General features: G+C 42.2%; 2 protein-coding genes across 3 annotated transcripts in view; both read left to right on the top strand.

Annotated features, from left to right (window-relative positions):
* Positions 1–21,032, top strand: part of LOC126376498 (uncharacterized) — an 80,415-nt gene that overhangs the window by 3,636 nt on the left and 55,747 nt on the right. The window lies entirely within an intron of this gene.
* On the top strand, positions 14,034–19,790 carry LOC126376813 (uncharacterized). Its single transcript, XM_050024359.1, has one exon. The coding sequence runs from the start codon at positions 14,034–14,036 to the stop codon at positions 19,788–19,790; it is 5,757 nt and encodes a 1,918-aa protein (XP_049880316.1).

The following is a 21,032-nucleotide window of genomic DNA, read 5'->3' as shown; positions in this document are numbered from 1 at the left end:
GGTGTCTGATCCTCTCCTTGCCAGTTCGTCGGCGGCATCATTACCCAGCGATCCACTGTGCTGCCCTGCATATTATGGACGGTGGATGCCAATGACAAAATTAAGGGCAACATCCTTCTTTCAATCATTTTGTAATATCGTCCATGTTGGATTTGAAATTTTGACATAATGACAGTATTCTACTAGTGTAGTCCTATCATTTGATACCCATATTGAGGGGGTTGTGGAAAAATATGTACCTAGTCCGCTATTTTGGAACGGCGGCCATCTTGGATTTTAAATTTTGACATAAGCACAGTATTCTACTTGTGTAGCTATTTCATTTGATACCCATATTGAGGGGGTTTGAAAAAATATGTAATCCCCCATTACGTACCGGCTGCCATCTTAGATTTATAATGTTATTGATTTTATTATATTGTATTGACATCGGAATTAAAGGTGCGTACCAAATTTCAGATCAATCTGACAACAGGAAGGTACTTAAATTGCAATATCTAATTTTGATACAAATATACCGTACGGGTTTAGCTAAATAAAACCGTTTAACCCTTTCACGGACAGAGACCATGGGTCATTGGTGGTTCATAATAGGTAGTATGACACCTTGGAATCGGAACGTCCGTATACGTTCTGTCTTTGAAAGTGTTAAAAAGAAACTTTTACAAACATAGATAACGGGTTGTACGCTATTATTTATATTTTATGAAACTTTATTTCTGGCACTTCAGTATTTTAATAGCTATTTTTATAAATCAATTGAAGTAATAAGTAATTTAAGGAGGTATTAAGAATAATTATTTGTCTCTTACGTCTTTTTACCCATGTAAGATATTACAAAAACTTACTTTAAAGAATCTTTGGTGAACTGACATAATCAATCGATCACTTTTTAGGCAATTTTCACATAATGAAAGCAGATGTGTAAAAGTCGTTACAGTAACTTTTACTCCGCTAACATTAGAGTATTATTATATTTAAAGAAATATTGTCGTTCTCGTATGCATTGTCGTAAGAGCTGTAAGTAATTTTGCTTCCAAATAATATTTTAACCAGATGGCGGTTAAGTAAATTTGCTTTACTGTAAACTGAAATCATTTTTACGTAAGCGCCACTATATCCTAAAATAGCAATCCAACTGTTATGATATGTATTGCTGGACATAGAAAATTAAAAAACAATGTAACCTTACATTGACATCATCTAAATTGGATAATTGGGTAAAAAGTTATGATAAAAAAACGAAAAAATGAAACTTTAAACGGCTTTTTCTCGAAATGGCCTTTTGGCGCTTACGTAATTTTGCCTTTCCAGTGACGATATTATTATAGGCCACTGGGTTACACATACATACATAAACTCACGCCCGTAATCCCTAATGGGGTGGGCAGAGCCACAAGTAATCAAAGACAACTTGCAGCCACTGTTGATACGAAGTCCAAAGATGGATATGATGAACCTTATGGTGATAAGGGATCAGCCTATCGCCCATAACATTAGTCCATCACCACCCACTGGGTTAATCATATGATTGTATGAAACAATATGCTTTAACTAACCTGCTGCCACAGCTTTTTACGTAGCACCTATTTTTATGTGTTTTCTATGTATTGTGTGTTTCTATGTATTTTAATAATTATCTTTAGCTTGTTAATTTAATACTAATTTTATCGGAATTTTCCTTGCCTAGGTAATCAGTATGGGAGTACATCTACACTAGAACCTGCTACTAACTACTATAATCGACTATGGATTGCTAATTATTGCATGTAGTTTTGCTTTTGTAATGCAATATTTTACATTGCAAGCATTTACTCTCGCTTTGACTTGTTATTTTATGTTCATTATAGGTATAATTTGCTAAAGAAACTAATGGATTTATATCTCCAAGGCTTTAAGAAGGTAGGTACATATCATTGAAATCATTTTAGCATGCCCTTAATTTTACTAATTGGGCTATGGCTTCATTGGTTCACTTTGTCCTCAACTGTTTAATTAACGAGATTAAGTAATTACATTTTCTGGGTTATTGCTTAATTATGGTTGACAAGCAATGGTGGTTAAATTGGTACTCATCCGAGGTCACGCATTCGATCCCCATTCGTAACAATTAATTAGCTTCAATTTTCTGAATAAGTATCGTTTATGGTATTTGATAATACCATACTTATTCACGTAAGCAAACCTATGAAAAATTGTACTTATAGATAGATGTAAGAGTGTTTGACTGTAGTATCCAAACGTAATCCACGCAGGAAAATAGCGAGAAAACAATGCTCTACCTACGACATACCTAACGTACATATTTATTTTTTTTACATTGAAATAACAAAGAATGTCTTAAGTATGTCCCAAATAGTTAAGGTAAAAGGTACCTACTTGAAGGTACATACGTTATTTTCCCTATTTAACCACTACTGTTTGTCTCTATCATTGCTTTGGTCACTTTAAAGTGTAACCAATCACCCTCCATTAGAAAGTCCTATTAACCCATTAATTTGTTTGTTCACTCATTAAAGCTGTTGTACTAACACTGTGTTTTATTTGCGTTGTTTGCTTAGTTAATGTTTTGTAGAGATCATTTCACTAAAGGATCGAATTTATGCTTAGAACCAGTATCAAGTATTCAAATATTAACATCCTCCTTCCTGGCCACACCAACTAAAATAGATTATTTTTATAAGCAATATTTCGAAAAGGTGGTATCACGTTTCTGTAACTCTCTTCCTGCGCAACCATAACACGGAGTGCATCGTTCTATAACTGCCCCGGAGTTTTATTAGAAAAAAACCCTAGGAAGTGCCTCCTCCAAGACATATCCTACTAGGATTCTCTCAGTCTTAACTCCGCATACCTAATCTGAGCCCTTTATAACCATGGTACCATTACATTAGTCAGTAATATTGATGATACTGTAGCAATGTACCCACAGGTGTGTTTTTTTTTTCGAAACAATGGTTTATTTGTCGATTAGCGGCTTATTGTCAAATATTCAAACATAAATATAAAGTGCCTAGAATACGTGCCTCTATCGTGTAGGCATGACCTAAGCACGACTCTGTCAACGGAGAGGCTATGCGGCATACTTTACTGCATGTTGCTACTCGGTTACATGAAAGAGAATTCCACATGTGGGTAAAGATATAGGAAACATCGGAGTTTTCGAGCACGTAGACTTCCCCTCGACGTATCCTCATTGTTTAAACACGTGACATGTCTCACAGCCGCATATTGGGTTCAGGCCATAGAGCAAGTATGTCCAAGAGATAAAATATATCCCTATATGGCGTGCAACTTTAAATAGAACATTGCTCCATTATACTATTGTTACGATTGTTATTCGTGACTCCTTAATATTTTATAAGTACTTAACTGCTTTTTTGATTTTTTAAGATTTCCTTTATATTTTCGTCCAACCACAAGAGCCTGAGCGTTTTATATACTTTTCAATATCCAAAATACCTAGGGGGAAAAAAAAACTAAAGTGTACCGTTTTATGTTAAGCCACCGTTTAAAAGGCGCTTCTTTTCAAAGTTGCAGCTCTTTTAACCGACAAAAGGTCTAAATGATATAATTTTTAAGTTTTATAACTTGAAGGAAGTATTTGGGTTGGCATTGACCCCGTTTCCTGAACATTTGAGTCTCCCCCAGGAGTAGTCAGGCCGTTCCGCTTACATTAGCAACCGTGGAAATTCGTGCCTCCTCGAAAAGTAAACTTGCTGAATAATAATTATTCTAAACTAGATCAGTTTGTAGGCATTTTAGTTACTTACAATAATAATTTTGCTTGGATATAGTAAAACGCATTATCATAAATGTTTTTCTATTCTATTAATTGCTTACCTAGACTATTTAAATCGCACATATTTTTTGGGTTTTATCCTTCGAACAGTTCTAAATGGAAATTAATTTATGACTTGCGAATTACCATGAAGGCATCCCAAATCGCATAACTATTGTAGTCCATTGTCTGAAAACTAAATGGTTTTTGTCTAAGTCTTTGTCATAGTGACTTTAAATTAAAAATAAACAACTGTCGGACATCTGGCAATATCGGCGACCCCTTTTTTGGCATGGTATGCGTGGTTTTTGCAGTCGTAAATAGGGATTACCATTCATACGGTGTATCTCCGTACAGCCCTGTTCCCGGGTAACCTTGGCCTATATTTGAGTAGAACCAACTTCAGTCGGCTCGGAAATGGTCCTAAGGCTTTGCATAAATTATTTGGTTTCGTGATACGGTGATACCTATCTACGAAGTAAAATAAGCAAAAAATTGTTGCATAAAGATTCCCGGCTAAGTAGTGAATGTCACGAATATCTACAATACAGAGAACAAAAAAACATGCATCTGAAGATTTTAACTTGATTCTGTAATATGCCTTCTAGTTCTAGCTATCCCTAGGGATTTCGGGCATACGCCAGAATTCACACATCTACTTGCGTTTGACTTTGCTTCATAAAATATATATTATAGTACTTTTGTTGGGCATCTTCCTACCCAAAATATAAAATTTAATAATTATGCACCTGACAATTCGTCGTACACATTGCTTTAATCATTCATTTTTTTAATAATCTCATCTTAAAACGATGTGTAGGCGTACTGTAGTTGCTCTCGTTTTCCTAGAAACACCCTTTACTACCTTAGTGGGCGCGTTTTTATACGACCTTGTCGTTTAGATAAAATAAATAAATTATCCTCAGATTCTCGGCACGTGCACCAGTCATTTGATAAGCTATTTTATTTATGGTAATAGAAGGGGTCGTATTATACTGGGAGGGAATAAACTCTTATGTAAAAGGCTCTTGGATTTCATTACATGTCTCGGAGGAAAGTAACAGAAACCGCAAATTCAATGAGAGAAGCAGCGGTTTTATGATTTCTGTGGGAACTGCTAGTGTTATGTCACATTTTTAGAAATGACATGACGATTAGCAGTGAAATCTTTATATGTGAGTGAAATTAAAATACAGGGTATTTATTGGTGACACTATACCGGATGATTCAGCTTATGATTCTGAATTGATATCAAGTAGAATTTTCCGTCGAAAAATTAATGATACAGCACTTATCGTGGTGAATTGATTCGTGAATTCGTGCGTGTTAATATCTCATATTGCTGTAAAGATGAAACTTACATAACCGCTGAAAAGTTGCAGCAACTTACATAACCCAAGAAAATTTGCAGCAACCTTTAAGCCCCCAAAGACTCATTACTGTTATTTCAGTCAACCGTTCAAAACCCGTCGTTAAATAATGACTGGTCACTGTTTAATTTGCACAGGCGCATGCGCAGCGCAGCGCTTGACCTAGTTCATCGAACTAATTCTTAACTATTCAGATCGATTCAAACATGTGTTCGAGAGGAAATCACAAACAAACCTAGCCTCTTTTGTTTTAATAGCCTAGCAACCACTTTTTCAGTACAGGTCTAATAATAGTTAACACATAATGCCCGGTTCTTATCGCGTTAAAATAATTTGTCCGGCCAAGTAGTTAATGCCATCTGCGGCAAATCTACAATAAGTTACGTAAAAAAAAGGCTTTCAAATCAGGTATATGAGACTCCCGATATTTTAACACTGTTGCAAGTGCCATGATCACAGGATGATTCGTATCACCGGTTTTTAACGCGGCAAGAACCCGGTATTATATGTTATAATTTTTATAAAACCCCACACTGGACCATGAACAGACGATCTTAACAGACGATGGCCCAGTTGTAATTACATGCAATTGTAAAAATTATAAGGGCATGGAACATATTCCATCTTCTATTACTACATACTTCCCTTCTGTAGGTAGTTATAGGTTTCCAGGATAGGAGCCAGCAGGAGCTGATCCAGCTTTTATGTCAGGGGGAAAATTACTGTGTACTTAGTAGCCACTCATGACCCAACCTGTCGACCAGGGGTCATGGGGGTCATGACTGGATCCACCCATGGTAGCCAGCCCAATTTATGGAGATAAACAACCAGAAAGAAGTAGTCTTGATAACAAGAAGAAATAAGTTGTATGTACCATCAGAATGAAAACAAACCGCCGCGTCTGCAGGAGAATGAAACACCATCAAAGCGACTACAATCCACCAGTCGGAGACTTCTCCTGCAGAGTGTGTAGTAATTTACCGCTCTAGGATTGGCTGGCACAGCCATGAAAGAAAGTGGATTTCTTCGAGGCATTGACGTCTTAAATCGTCTGAAACAGACGTATAAGGCTAATGATGATGATGATGGCCATTAGAAGCGCAGTTGATCTAAGTACGAATGCCGCTAAACAGCAACTTAGTTTGAAATAACAACATTTATCATAAAAATAATCTTCCAATAGATAACCACGTGTAGGTCACGAGCCCTCCGAGAATAGCATAATGTAGGCATGTTTTATGCAAGTTAAGATAATGAATTGATATTAAAATAAATCACGTTTATCGAAGGCGATATAGCACGACTTATAGGCTACAGTACCGTATTGGTGCATGTAATTATGAGGACAAGACCGTACAGTTAGGTAAAAGTAGTCAGGGCGGTATATAGGTTCGACTTTTTGGGAGAAATTATTATTAAAAACGTTAATACAGTTATCAAAAGAGAAAGAGGTAGGTCCTGTTATCTCGGAGAGCAAGGACAAAAAAACTCGTCTGATTTTATAGTGTTGTCGACTTTTGTTACATAATGTATAAATAATTTGAGTCGGTTGTTGAACCGGTAAAAAGGGTTTATTTTATTTATCTTTGTACCCAAGGTATATTATGCCGCTTTCTTTGGAACTTTGATTTGCTATCGTGGTGAAAATGTTCACCAATTTATCAACAATCAAACAATACCTTCAGATTTGCGAGGGGTAACTTGACATAATGAGGACCAGACCATTGAATTAATCTTTTTCTTTTTTTATCGTGTGGGTTGTGAGGTGGATTACCAACCTCATCAACTCTAGTGTGACTATTGAGCCGCCAAAGGCCCCTGACATGACTCATGTAACGACTACGTACTTACATCAGTAAGTAGTAACCGGGACTAACGGCTTAACGTGCCTTTCGGACAATCAGGTGATCAGCCTGTAATGCCCTAACCAAACTAGGGATCACAAAGTGATTTTTGTGATGTGTCCTCACCTGGATTCGAGCCCAGGACAGGATTAAATCAATCAAATACTAATTATAAGTAATATAAACTGCTGTACCTTTTATTCTGTAAGAAAATAATTCTATATGAATAAGCTATCAAACATGTCACTTCTAAAATTACAAGTTCACTACTTTATGAAACATATCACGACAAATCAGGAGGATCAATCAGTTAACATGAGCAACCACTTGCCCTAATAATGCTCCAATAAGTCTGTATCTGTATACTCATGTCACACCACTCACACCCCAGACACTTAATACAATCAACCTCGTTTTACATAGACACCTCACATTGACGTTATCGTACACGCGCATCTGTGTGTGTGACGTTTGACGCCATACGATTGAGGACTAAACTATGTCCGAGGGGAGGTGAGGTAAACCCAACTCAAACGGTCGTATTCCTTATTCTATACTTAAGTTAGTACTCACATTTAACGTAAAAGTTCCTTTCTTCCATTCCTCAAGTTAAAACCTAACTGTATATATAGGTATATATAAAAACTGCACAAGCTCTTCTCCAATAATCGATATCTGTTCTGTGACAGTCTGAAAGGGCATTGACACCACTTAAAAACGTCAACGCGAAGTTTGTTCATTGATTCTTGATTCAAATCACACGGAACCTCCAAAGATGCTAACAAGCCACGGCCGGAGTCAACTAAAAGTTCCGTTGTATTACTTTATTTAAAAGACATCTTGAGTCTTAAGAGTGATTTACGCTAAGTATTATTGAAAATTGGATTGTTAGAAGTTGTTTGATTGTCATTGTTTTACGATAAAACTTGCTTGCTTTGGGTTCTTGAGTATTTAGAATAATAAGATAATCTGTAGCTGAATTAAATGTGTTTTGGCTTACAAATAACTAAAAAATAAAAATAAATAAATAAATAAATAGATAAATTTATATTTGTTATGCTTTCTTCCTAATAAATGAATGAATAGTTGTACATCAAGCGTTTCTTGCATATCGCTTATGAAATGATTATCACGTACAAAGTCTGACTTGATCAAAAGACAAGCAGTGTAATCTTCAAGTAAGTTTATCATTTTATCCCAAACGTAGTATTATTCCTTATTCTATGCCCAAACTACTTATTAGGTACGGTCACGAGCATTAATATGTATACACTTTGGTACCATGTCACATTAACTTTTTTGACAAATTGAACTGTAAGTCTCAGTAAATGTCAAATATGTTAGTGCGACAGGGTCCTAAAGTGGGTACATATTGCTCATGACTGTACGGTGTCAAACAGTTTTTATATTGCATTGTTTTTCAGTCTATCGACTTCGTTTGAATAGACTCATTTTGATTTATTTTGAATAGACATATTTTTTCATTGTTTGTTTTCAAATGAATAGTGTTTGGTTTCTGATAACCTACTTCCATCGTCTAAAGCCTTTCTACTGATAAAACTGCACACATCATCTACTGCAAACTGCCTACATAACATAATATAAACTATACAGGATGTTAGTGACATCGTAACGAAAACTTTGAGGACTCAGACTTTGATTCTGAGTTGATATCAAGTGGAATTTTCCATCGCGAAAGTATAGAAATGCATATACTTAGTTAAAAAAAAATACAAAAATTTTCATGACTTTTCCGACAGAAAATTCCACTTGCCACGTAAAAAAGCGTGTTTAAACTGCTCATGCAGTCTATTTCCAGTTAAACACATCTGCCAAACCCTTAAAAGTGTGTTTATACTTCTGTAAACTGGTTTCAGAGTGTAAACATAGGGACGTACGTGTCTTAATGTTTATATCTTCAAGTCCTTGTTTATTTATTCAGCATATATATTTGACTACTAGATGGCTCTTATGAAACGTCTCCACTGATGGATCCATGTAAATGTTTAGTTTTTAGTTTCGTTTATTATCTACTTAACATAAACTGACGTGTTAAGCGGTTGGCATTTCTTCTCCACAGCCATAACACCTTGCGAAATGACGTACTTAAATTCAAAAATGTTATATTGTCCTTCAAGAAGTATATCCATGATAATTACGTTGAATGATTCTGATTTCTGGTTGGTGCCGCCTAATAACCGTAAAACCACCTCCACCAATCCGCAGTGGAGCAGCTCCATACCCCTTTCGGTTGATTGAGGGGAGGCCTGTGCCCAGCAGTGAGACTATAAGCTGTTTATATTAATAAATAAACTGATTTTATGAGTATTTATTATCCCATTTGTTGTGTTGTATATCTACATAATTTGAAATAGTTTTTAGATGTAACCCTTTTAAAAGCGTTTCTATCAATTAAGTTTGCCATTTTTTCACATAAGTAGATTTTTCTTTAATTATTTCGCAAAACAGCATCTTCTTGAATGTTCCATTTCTCACCGTTTCGTCTCTTTCCATGCAATAAAATTACGGTAAACAAATACGTATTCTATTTAATCTAATTAAATGTGTTTGTAGTACACACACTTATTGTTTTGTTATCCATACAAAACTACAAACAGCAAAAAGAGTTAAAATGAAACATTTCAACGACTTCTCTTTACACAGTTTCACAAATAGAAAAAAAAACAGACAATGTATTGTTGCGATTTCATAATTTCATTTCCATAAAGAAATCTTTTCCTACAACTGGGGCTGTTAGATCATGTTCACAATGGGATACAAAAACAATACCGTTGGGGACTTGAAGCTCACAACATGACAGTATAAAGACATCTAGACAAACATACTCCCAGTGCCGCAGGTTTCTAGAAGCCCCTAGAACTAAACAAGTGAAAAGCGCAAGGAATCTACCATGGATAACGTATAATCCGTGAACACCCATCTACAAATATAAGCCATTTAATAATATAAGTTCTTCGTCGTATTGTTTCCTGGCAGAAATTGCTTACAGCTGTCAAGCCGACATTAGAATTATAAGGTTGAAGTAAAAATAATCGGTAGGTAGATCATCATACCACAAATACAATCGCCGTTTCTTTTTCAATTCCTTTAATTTACTTCATTAGTATTATAGGTACTTACTATTATTTTACTTCAGGGAATGTTAATTTCCTTTGGACACGTAGAGCGGATGAAGGATATAATAGCTTTACGAAAGCGGTATAAAGCGAAGGTTGATGGTAGAAGGCTTCCTAGAAGGACGTATATTGACCAATTGGATACGATCTACTCTGAACCGGCGTCCGTGTATGAAACCTCGATGAATGTGGAGGAAGCGTGTAGTCTATGCTTACCCCGGTGGGAAATAGGCGTGAGTTTATGTACGTATGTATGTTATTTTGCTTCATAACCTTTTGTTCTTATGAGTTTGAATTAATCATAATCATAATCAAATAATACAAAATACTCACATTATTTCAAACGTAATAAAGGCGTTAAAAGTATTCTCAATTCAAACTTATTTGTTTCTATACAGTTCACTGGTTGTATATTTATGGTGGTGTGGAGTATGGTCGTAATGGATCCCACGAGACAACGGGTTCCTGTCTGATCTCGTAACCTAGTGGTTTCGATGAGCTACTCAAGTTGATTGTTGATGACTATCGCATTTCATTACTGGGTTCATATTAGGAAGGTAGGTATGTGTTTACGAAGTGTTTTTAAATAAATAAATACTTTGATTTATGATGCATAACAGCCATATCAGAGGCATTTGGCATTGGTTGGTGAGATCTGTCAATCAATCGACGACGACTGTCGACATATAGTTTTTTTTTTATTGTAAACCATTTAACATCTTCGAAATAAAAGTGCAACAATATTCTTAGCTGGGGTTATCTATTGACCAGAAGTTTCGTTGTTGTATGTTTTTCCCTTACACGAAATACGAAACATTAGAACAATTTCATACACTGCATGATAAAAAGAGCGTTACCATACCATTCTTGGCTCTCAAACCAGTGCGGGACCAAAGTTACCGTTCTATACGTAGTATTATTCTTTAGTCTTAAGCTATTAGGTTGACATATTTAAAAAGTTGTACCTACTTACGTAAGTTTCACAAGATACTTCTACTTTTTTTAAACAACAGCATTGGCATCGGAAGCTTCACACAAGCCGTCATAAAACCGCTTATAGAGGCAAAGGAAAGTTTTCTCGCAGCTTTGTTCGCGCGTTATTGAAGTGCCAACAACGCGTCCCGCCTTGTTACAGTGCTTTTATTGTCCGGGATTGATTATGCGGTGGGATTTCACTAGATAACGTGCATGTGTGTAATATTGAGTCTGGCTGAATAAGCTTTCAAAGGGATTTGAAATTCGAATTCATAGAAATACAAAATGGCCGTTCAGTTTTTGAAAATAAGTACTTATGTTTTAATTTTGAAATTTTATTTAGAAAATGACTCAATTATTGAATTAGGAATATGATATTAAAACATTTATGTTAAGAAAAAGACAAAACTACAATATATAATAATAAACAAAGTTTTGATTTGGAAAATAGCGATTGACTTAAAAGGACGCGATCATGTGCTGAATAAACAAAGAATGTAACCTACTTACATACCATTATTATCCCATAAAAATGTAATATTGTTATAATAAAAACAAAAAAGGCGAAACAATTTTACTCCACCCACTGTGATACCCATCCTTTACTTAATTTGGAAAGGCATTTTAAGAGAAAAAATGTGATATCGCTCGTAAGAAAAAAACTGTACAAGACCGTAAGTAAGTAAGTATTCTATAAAATATTACAACTTTACCTAAGAGCCAAGAGTAGGTAAGCTAAGTGCCTAAGAGCCACTAACCAATCGAGGTCATAAACCACAAAAAGCCTACTATCATATCGTCATCGTATCGAATTCGAATATAATTTGTATAGGAGTTTAATCAGTTCAATTTTTATCAGTTGAAGCGCCTGCTGTTCAAATTCCCATAGGTAGATTTTCACACGAAACATCACACGAAACTCTTCCATCGTGTGGGTTGTGAGGTAGATTACCAACCTCAGCAACACTCAGGGTGATTATTGAGCCGCCAAAGACTATTTACTTAAATCAGTAAGCAGTAACCGGGACCAAAAGCTTAACGTGCCTTCCGAACCACGGATCATCTTACTTTCGAACAATCAGATCAGCCTGTAATGTTTTAACCAAACTAGGGATCACAAAGTGATTTTTGTGTTAAGACCTCATCGGGATTCGAACCCGGGACCTCCGGATCGTGAGCGTAACGCTCAACCCAGTGCTTGAGTCGTAGTATCACGGACTAAATTCATGTTTAGGCCACAGAAGTGAACCGATCTATTGTGGACTTATTTCGTAAACTCGTTCGAGTGATTCGACAATAGGCGTCTTGCTTCGTGGGTAGATCCACCCGCCCACTTAGCTTGTAATTGGAGATCTTGGCTGGAGTTTCATAAACATCACATACGTAAACATACTTAGCTTAAATCGGTAGGGTTAAATCTCATAGATCACCATGTTAACAACACTATCTCACATTCACAGGGTCCGCTTATCTAACCTGAAGATTTGTCCGGTTTTTTACCAACTGGCAACTGCCTGTCTGACCTTCCAACCCGCTTCACACACCGCCGTTATTTTTTAAACTACGTAGATATTAATACTAAAGTCTTATCATGGTAAATATCCTAAGTAGTACAGTAGGTAATATACTTACCTACTTATTTCAATAAAAAACATACGATGCGTTCTAACGGATATTAGCCAAAACAATAGTTAACAATTTCACACGAACTGGGCTTATCTTTCAGCTGAAATCTACTATATTTTTTGTTGTATTATGCTGTTATTGTGACTATTTGCGACATGCCAATAGGTCCACCTAGCTATTACCTACACGTGGCTCGATTCTCTTTCTATCGTGCGAGGTATCGTTTATTGGATATAAGACTTACCATTTTACAATAAAAATACAGACAACTATAATATGACCAATTGCTCTAGATATGTGGCGGTCCCTGCACTAAGCTCGGCTTGTATCGCAGGGGCCAGATTAAGATTCCGTATGTTAAGTAGGTGTTACGGACAGCCGAGAAGAGGAGGTCGCGGGCTAAGTTAATCCACGCACGACCCGCTAATTGCGTCGCGAAACGGAGGAGCGACGCGGGGAGCGGTGCGGGGAGCGACGCGGGGCATGGCGCGGGGAGCGACGCGAGGAGCGGATACATGGCGCGGCGCTCCTGATTGGCCGACGTAATGCGCGCACAGCCCGCTAGTTCCGGACCGAAGATTTCCAATAAGAATCTGATTGGACACGTCACGAATCACTTCTTCTCTACTTCTCACTGATTTTACATCGATTGTTTACGAATTTTTACCTAAGATTTTTTACTTGTATTTTACTTTTTATCTTTGTATTTTTAATGTGGTTTGCCAAATAAACCGGATCTTCACTTGCACCGCGGGTTTTCTTCAGTCCCAGCAAATAAAATCTGCATAAGCAACATCGGTGGTCCTTCGAGCCGGATAGAAGAAACCTGAATCCTCAAGAAAGAAGACGAACCCTCAAGAAAGAAGACGAATCCTCAAGAAAGAAGACGAACCCTCAAGAACGAAGACGAATTCTCAAGAAAGAAGGCCTACTCTTAATACGGAAAAAAGAAGAGGAAGTCTCAAGAGAGAAGAGGAAGTCAGAAGAGGGAAGAGGAAGTCTGAAGAGGGAAGAGGAACAATCAAGAACCGCAAGACTGAAGATTGGTCTAACATCGATATAAAACATCGATATATTCTTAATTTCAACTTCTAGTTTCAACTTCCTAATTTCAACAAGGTAGCGCAGTCTTGTCCACCTAACGGTGCCAACGGGAGGCTGTGTGCACATCATACGTCCGTTAGGACGGAAAAGTGACTCCTTGAAGCGGGAGTCGCTACTCGCACAGCCTTTTTCGAGGTTACGAGTTAGCCGTATAGCCTTTTTCGAGGCTGCGGTAGCTTCTGGCTTACGCCGAAGAATGCCCATCACGAGGAGCAAGAAGACCTTTGAAGCTAGAGAGAACACCTTTGAAGCTAGAGAGAACACCTTTGAAGTCAGAGAGAAGACCTTTGAAGATAGAGAGAAGTCCGCGCCCGCCTCCGCCGCGCCAATGGTACTCATCGAAAGAGACACGGCCGCGCTCCCGCGCACCACGACGTTAGCCATGCACATCGATGAACAGCCTGCCAGCACGTCGGCAGCGTCCGCGAACACGGTTGTCCCGCAACGACGACTCGTCACGTCCACGGAAGGGGGGCAGGTGCAAGTCCCGCCTGTCAGAGCAAGTACCCGCTCCGTGCGATCGATGCGCTCCACAGCAAGTACGGCGGCGCGCATCAGACAAGCCGAGCTCGACGCGGAGATACAATTAGCTGAAATGAAACAGCAGGAACTCCGTCTAGAAGCCATCAAAGTCAAGGCGAAACTTGAACGGAGCGTCGCAATGATAAGGGAAGAAAGCGAAAGAGGAAGCCAAATCGATGAACAGGAAATCGCCGCTGAAACGCACACGGAGGAACAGCAACGCGTCCACGACTGGTTGATTGAAATGGAATACAGCCAGCCGCGGGGGGAGGGACGACGCCCGCCTCAGCACAGTATGGAGCCTGTTCTATGCGCGAGAAACGCGCACGCGAGCGAGCGAGATGGAAGATGGAATCGAGAGGCACGAGGGAAAGAGACGGAACTACGCCCGCCTAGCCCTATTCCTAATCAACGTACGAGCTTTCATGCGACGAATAAAGAAGAGGACACGGTCGATAGAATAGCACAAGCGCTAGAAAAGATCGTGAATAAACGTCCGGTGCCCCGCCAAGCCCACGAGCTGCCTACGTTCAGCGGCGCCGCGACGGAATGGCTACCCTTCAAGGCGGCCATGCGGGATTCTACGATGATGTATAAGTATTCAGACTACGAGAACCTCGCACGGCTACGGAACTGTCTACGAGGGAAAGCACAGGAGACAGTCGCCGCGCTGCTATACTCGGCGACTAGCCCCGACGAGATTATGCGAACACTGGAGCAATGTTTTGGAAGACCAGAGATGTTGATCGAACGAGCAATGGAAGATATAAAGAAGTTACCTAAGTCCGGTACGTCCGCGGGCGAATTGAACACCCTCGCGGTCAAGTTGAAGAACATCGTATGCGTGTTAGGTGGCGTCGATGAAAGAGGATATCTCCGAAACCCCATGCTCACACGAGAGGTCATCGAGAAGCTAAGCCCACATCTCAAGTCTAGGTGGTATGACTTCGCCTACGAACACGGAGACCCCTCGGAAGCCGAGATAGCAACGCTGTCAAGATTTTTGGAACGTGAGGCCGACCGTGCGATGCGATTTTCATACGCCACATCGCCCCAGTCGCTGAAGGAGACTTTCAACAATCAAGAAAAGAAGTCGTTTTCACGTGAAAGGCCACGTAAAGACGTGAAAGTCTACGCAACCACTGAAACACCCACCGCACCGACCGTCGAGAGAGAAAAGGAAGCCGTCACAAAACGATGTCTATGCTGCGGCGGCAACCACGACGTACCCGATTGTAAGAAATACAAGAGGATGACGGTCAACGAACGATGGCAGTGGGTGAAAGAAGAGAAAATATGCTTCAAGTGCATCAACGGAAAGCACAGGAGATTCACATGTAAAGCAAAGAGGTGCGGAATAGAAAACTGTCTCTTACCTCACCACAGTACGTTGCATATGGACACGTCGCCCGCCGCAGCTACTCAACCGAAGTCACCGCCAGTAAACGAGGAAAATGTCTTGTCCGCGTCGGCCACTACAAGCGGCCCGGTCAAGGTGTTATTGAAGGTGTGCCCGGTGGAGATACGCGTACCGGGAGGACCGTCATTGAAGAGGTACGCGCTACTAGACGAAGGCGCTACCATCACGCTCATGGACGAAGGCCTAGCGAACGACCTCGGCGCCAGAGGACATGTGAGCCCGCTACACATACACGGGGCCACAGCGAGTCAAAAGGAGACGCAAAGTCGTGTCGTCAAGATCGAAGTACGAGGCCAACATGAAGAGCAGTTTCACGACATCACCGCCCACACGGTGAAACAACTTACGATCGGAAGCCAGACGGTGAAAAGGAAGTTCGTCGAATACGAACACTTGAAGCACCTACCACTCGACGACATGAGTTACGAATCGGCGCGCCCGAGCCTACTGATCGGCGCCGACAACTGGCATCTGATTATCTCGAAGGAAATCCTCATCGGCAAACGCTACGAGCCCATCGCATCACGCACCGAGCTGGGATGGACGATACATGGCACGGTGCCGCGGAGCTTGTACCGAGGGGAGGATCAGCTAGTCCTCCACGTACACGCCAAGACGGAAAAAGACGTGAGGAACTTCGCTAATGAAGATGAGGAATTAAACGCGCTCATCAAAACACACTACGACGTCGACGCCCTAGGAATTGCCTTGATAACGAAGCCGAGGAAGGCCGAAGAGAGAGCGATCGACATCTTCAATAAAACCATCGAACGAGTCAACGGAAGATATCAAGTGGGCCTGCCATGGAGAGACGAGCAAGTAGTCATGCCGCCCAGCTATGAAATGGCTTTCAGGAGACTGCGGACTATCGAGAGGAAGATGGATCAGTCCCCCGAATTCCAGGCAGCCTACACAAGCCAGATAGAGAACCTACTCACGAAGGGATACGCCGCAGTAGCTAACGGAGACGAGAGAGACAACGACAAGTCATGGTACCTACCTCACTTCGCCGTGACGAACCCTAACAAGCCAGGGAAGGTACGCCTAGTCTTCGACGCAGCCGCCAAGTCGAGAGGAGAGAGCCTGAACGATCACCTCCTGGATGGACCCGACTTACTGCGAGCCTTACCGGGAATTCTCTATCGCTTCCGGGAGAAAGAGGTCGCCGTCACCGCCGACATACGTGAGATGTTTTTACAAGTAAAGATTCGCCCTGAAGATCGACCGGCTCAAATGTTCCTGTGGAGAGGTAACGAACGAAAGAAGCCACCCACGGAATACGTCATGTCATCGATGATATTCGGCGCTCGGAGCTCACCATTCCTAGCGCACAGTGTGCGCAACCACAACGCACGCGCGCACGCTGAGACACACCCCGTGGCCCTCCGAGCGATAACAGAGAGCCACTACATGGACGACTTCGTGGAGAGCTACGCGACCAAGGAGGAAGCAAGACGAGCAGTACACGAAGTTACCTACGTACACGAGCAAGCCGGGTTCATACTAGCCGGCTGGAACTCGAGTAATGAAGACGTAATACGAGACATACCCCCGGACCGCCGCGCGCAGCTACCTAAGGAAATGGGAACCGCTGGTCATCAAGGCAAGACTCTAGGTCTAATATGGGAGGCCACTAAAGATGAACTAATGTTCAACACCGCGCTGCCTAGGGTACCGGAGGAGGTCAAGACGTCAGCACGCCCGCCGACTAAGCGCGAAGCCCTCAGCGCTGTCATGTCGATCTTCGACCCACTTGGACTGCTAAGCCATCTCACCATAACGGCTAAAATCCTACTGCAAGACTTATGGAGACAACAGAGGATAGGATGGGATGACCAAGTGCCGGAAGAAGCCGCCGAGGACTTCACTAAATGGATACGAGCGGTCGACAGCGTGCGAGAAGTTAAACTGCCCCGTTGCTATGCGCCAACGAGGGGAGTACTGGAACGTCAGCTACACGTATTTAACGACGCGAGCGACAGAGCGTACGCCACGGTAGCGTACTGGCGAATTAAATACGAAAACGGAGAGGTCATCATCACGCTCGCCGGCGCAAAGGCTAAGGTAGCACCGGTGAAGGCACAGAGCATACCGCGACTGGAACTGCAAGCCAGCCTCATAGGCGCACGACTCGCCCACAGTATACAAGAAGAACATAGACAGAAGGCTGACAGGATCGTGCTCTGGTCAGACTCGAAGACCGCTCTCCACTGGATTCGCAATGACATCATCAAGTACACGCCGTACGTAGCTCACCGCGTAGGCGAGATCGCTAACCTCACGCACATCGAACAATGGAGATGGATACCGAGCGAGTTAAATGTAGCCGACGACGCCACACGACCTAACTACGAGGTGCGAGCCGACCAAAGATGGTTCATTGGCCCGGCGTTCCTCCGGGAAGAAGAAGAAAGGTGGCCATCGGAACGCACCGAAGAGGAAAATGACAACGGACAAGACGAGATAGTCTGCGCCACGGACAACAGCGAGGGGCCGGCCTACCTACCTGACATAAGTCGGTTCTCCTCTTACGAGAGACTCGTCCGTGCGACAGCCTACGTCTTACTAGCCGTCGATAAAATGAAGAAACGAACGCGAACACTGAAACTCGCCCATATCACAAAGGCAGAAGAGCTATGGTATAAGAAAATGCAAGAGGACTCGTACTCCGACGAAATAGAACGACTGAAAAAGGACTTGAAGTTACGTCCGAACAGCGCGCTGCGTAAGCTCGACCCACGGATAGACGACAGAGGCTTACTTACACTACACGGTCGCGTGGGCGTGGCGAGAATAAACGAGCAGTCAAAAAGCCCGCTAATAATGGACGGCCGCCACGCTTTCACCCGGCTACTCGTCGCGCACGCACATAAGGCGGCGAACCACGCTAACCGAGAGCAAGTTGTCAACGACCTGAAACAGAAGTTCTATATCACACGTATACGACCTACAGTACGAGCCGTGGAGCATTCATGTCAACTCTGCAAAGTGAAGAAAGCCAGACCGAGACCGCAAGTTCACGGAGACCTGCCCTACGAAAGACTCGCAGCGCACGCGAGGCCATTTAGTTACACGGGCCTCGACTTTTTCGGCCCTATGTACGTGACGGTCGGGCGACATAAGGAGAAGCGCTGGGGCGCCCTGTTTACGTGTCTCACTACGCGAGCGGTCCATATAGAGATCTCACCGTCGCTATCTACGGATTCCGCTATTATGTGCCTACGGCGGATGGCGGCGCGGCGGGGGTGGCCAGTAACAATCTACAGCGATAATGGGACGAACTTTCATGGCGCGGACGAAGAGCTGCGAGCAGCGCAGCGAGAGTGGGGTCCACAACTCAAGGACTTCGCTCTACTACAACGAACGAACTGGAAATACATCGCACCCGGGGCACCGAATCAAGGTGGAGCATGGGAGCGGCTAATACGCTCGGTTAAGACAGCGTTAGTCGCCACACTACACGAGCGCTACCCCAGGGACGAAGTACTCGCCACATTACTCACGGAGGCAGAGTACACGGTCAACGCACGCCCTCTCACTCACGTGCCAGTTGAACCAGGAGACATGGAGGCGCTAACACCGAATCACTTCCTACTGGGGACCTCCGGCGGCCTACCCACTACCGGGCCGTGCAGGGAGGTAGACAGGAGGACCTGGAGAGCCACGCAGGCGCTGGCTGACGTGTTTTGGCGTCGATGGCTAACTGAGTACCTACCTACACTCATACCACGTGGAGGCACACGGAGCGGGCGCGGAGCGGACCTGAAAGTTGGTGACGTCGTGATTATCACTGATCCAGTACTGCCGAGGAACATCTGGCCACGAGGTGAAGTAATCCGACTGCATCAAGGACCCGACGGACTGACCAGAGTCGCTGACGTACGAACAAGAGGAGGGATATTCCGCCGACCTCTACGACGTCTCGCCGTCCTCCCGGTAAAAGAAGGCTGCGAAGATCTACGCCGAGGGGAGGATGTTACGGACAGCCGAGAAGAGGAGGTCGCGGGCTAAGTTAATCCACGCACGACCCGCTAATTGCGTCGCGAAACGGAGGAGCGACGCGGGGAGCGGTGCGGGGAGCGACGCGGGGCATGGCGCGGGGAGCGACGCGAGGAGCGGATACATGGCGCGGCGCTCCTGATTGGCCGACGTAATGCGCGCACAGCCCGCTAGTTCCGGACCGAAGATTTCCAATAAGAATCTGATTGGACACGTCACGAATCACTTCTTCTCTACTTCTCACTGATTTTACATCGATTATTTACGAATTTTTACCTAAGATTTTTTACTTGTATTTTACTTTTTAACTTTGTATTTTTAATGTTGTTTGCCAAATAAACCGGATCTTCACTTGCACCGCGGGTTTTCTTCAGTCCCAGCAAATAAAATCTGCATAAGCAACAGTAGGTATGAAGCATAACTTTAGGTAGATAAGTATTAATATAGCTTTACTTCTTCTATCGTGTGGGTTGTGAGGTGGATTACCAACCTCATACATCAGTAAGTAGTAACCGGGTTCCGAAGCACGGATCGTCTTACTTTCGGACAATTAGGTGATCAGCCTGTAATATCCCTAGGGATCACAAAGTGATTTTTGTGATATGTCCCCACCGGGATTCGAACCCAGGACCTCCGGATCGTGAGCCCAACGCTCAACTACTGGACCACGGAGGTCGTATAGTTTTACTGTAGTTTATTTAATCGAACTAATAAATTAGAACTGAATCTTATACTTATTTATATGTCTTCGAAGCTGCATTTCCACCGAGTAGGAATCTCACTTCTGTGAAAAGAAAGAAAGAAAATGACCGTAACTATTCGGGTCAGATAACTTAGCTTAAATTGAATCGCCAACACTCATGATCAACATGCAATCTGTTATCTCAAAATACGACGTTATAAAAGCACGGGGGGATGCCAAAATCCTGGAAAACAACAAATCCCTGACTAATTACGTAGCCAGCAGGTGTATACTGTATAGCATATACGTCCATTCCTCGCAAGCTATGTTAAAGTCCCATGTAAAAGGGAGCGAGCCTATTGCCATTAACCGGGCACCTAATTAACAAAACAATTTCACACAAACCAACTTATCGTTGGCCAGAAATCTCCCAGCACAATTGTACATCGTTGGACACGATATCGCGTGCATTGCTCTATCGGTTTACATCGGCTATTGTCGACTCTACTCCTATTACCGCCGCGAGTCACCTTCGCATCTGTTGAGTTGACCTAGTAAAATACGAAGGTACA

This window comes from Pectinophora gossypiella, chromosome 21, assembly GCF_024362695.1.
Source record: "Pectinophora gossypiella chromosome 21, ilPecGoss1.1, whole genome shotgun sequence".
Lineage (NCBI taxonomy): Eukaryota > Metazoa > Arthropoda > Insecta > Lepidoptera > Gelechiidae > Pectinophora > Pectinophora gossypiella.
This window is presented reverse-complemented; position numbering and strand designations above follow the sequence as displayed.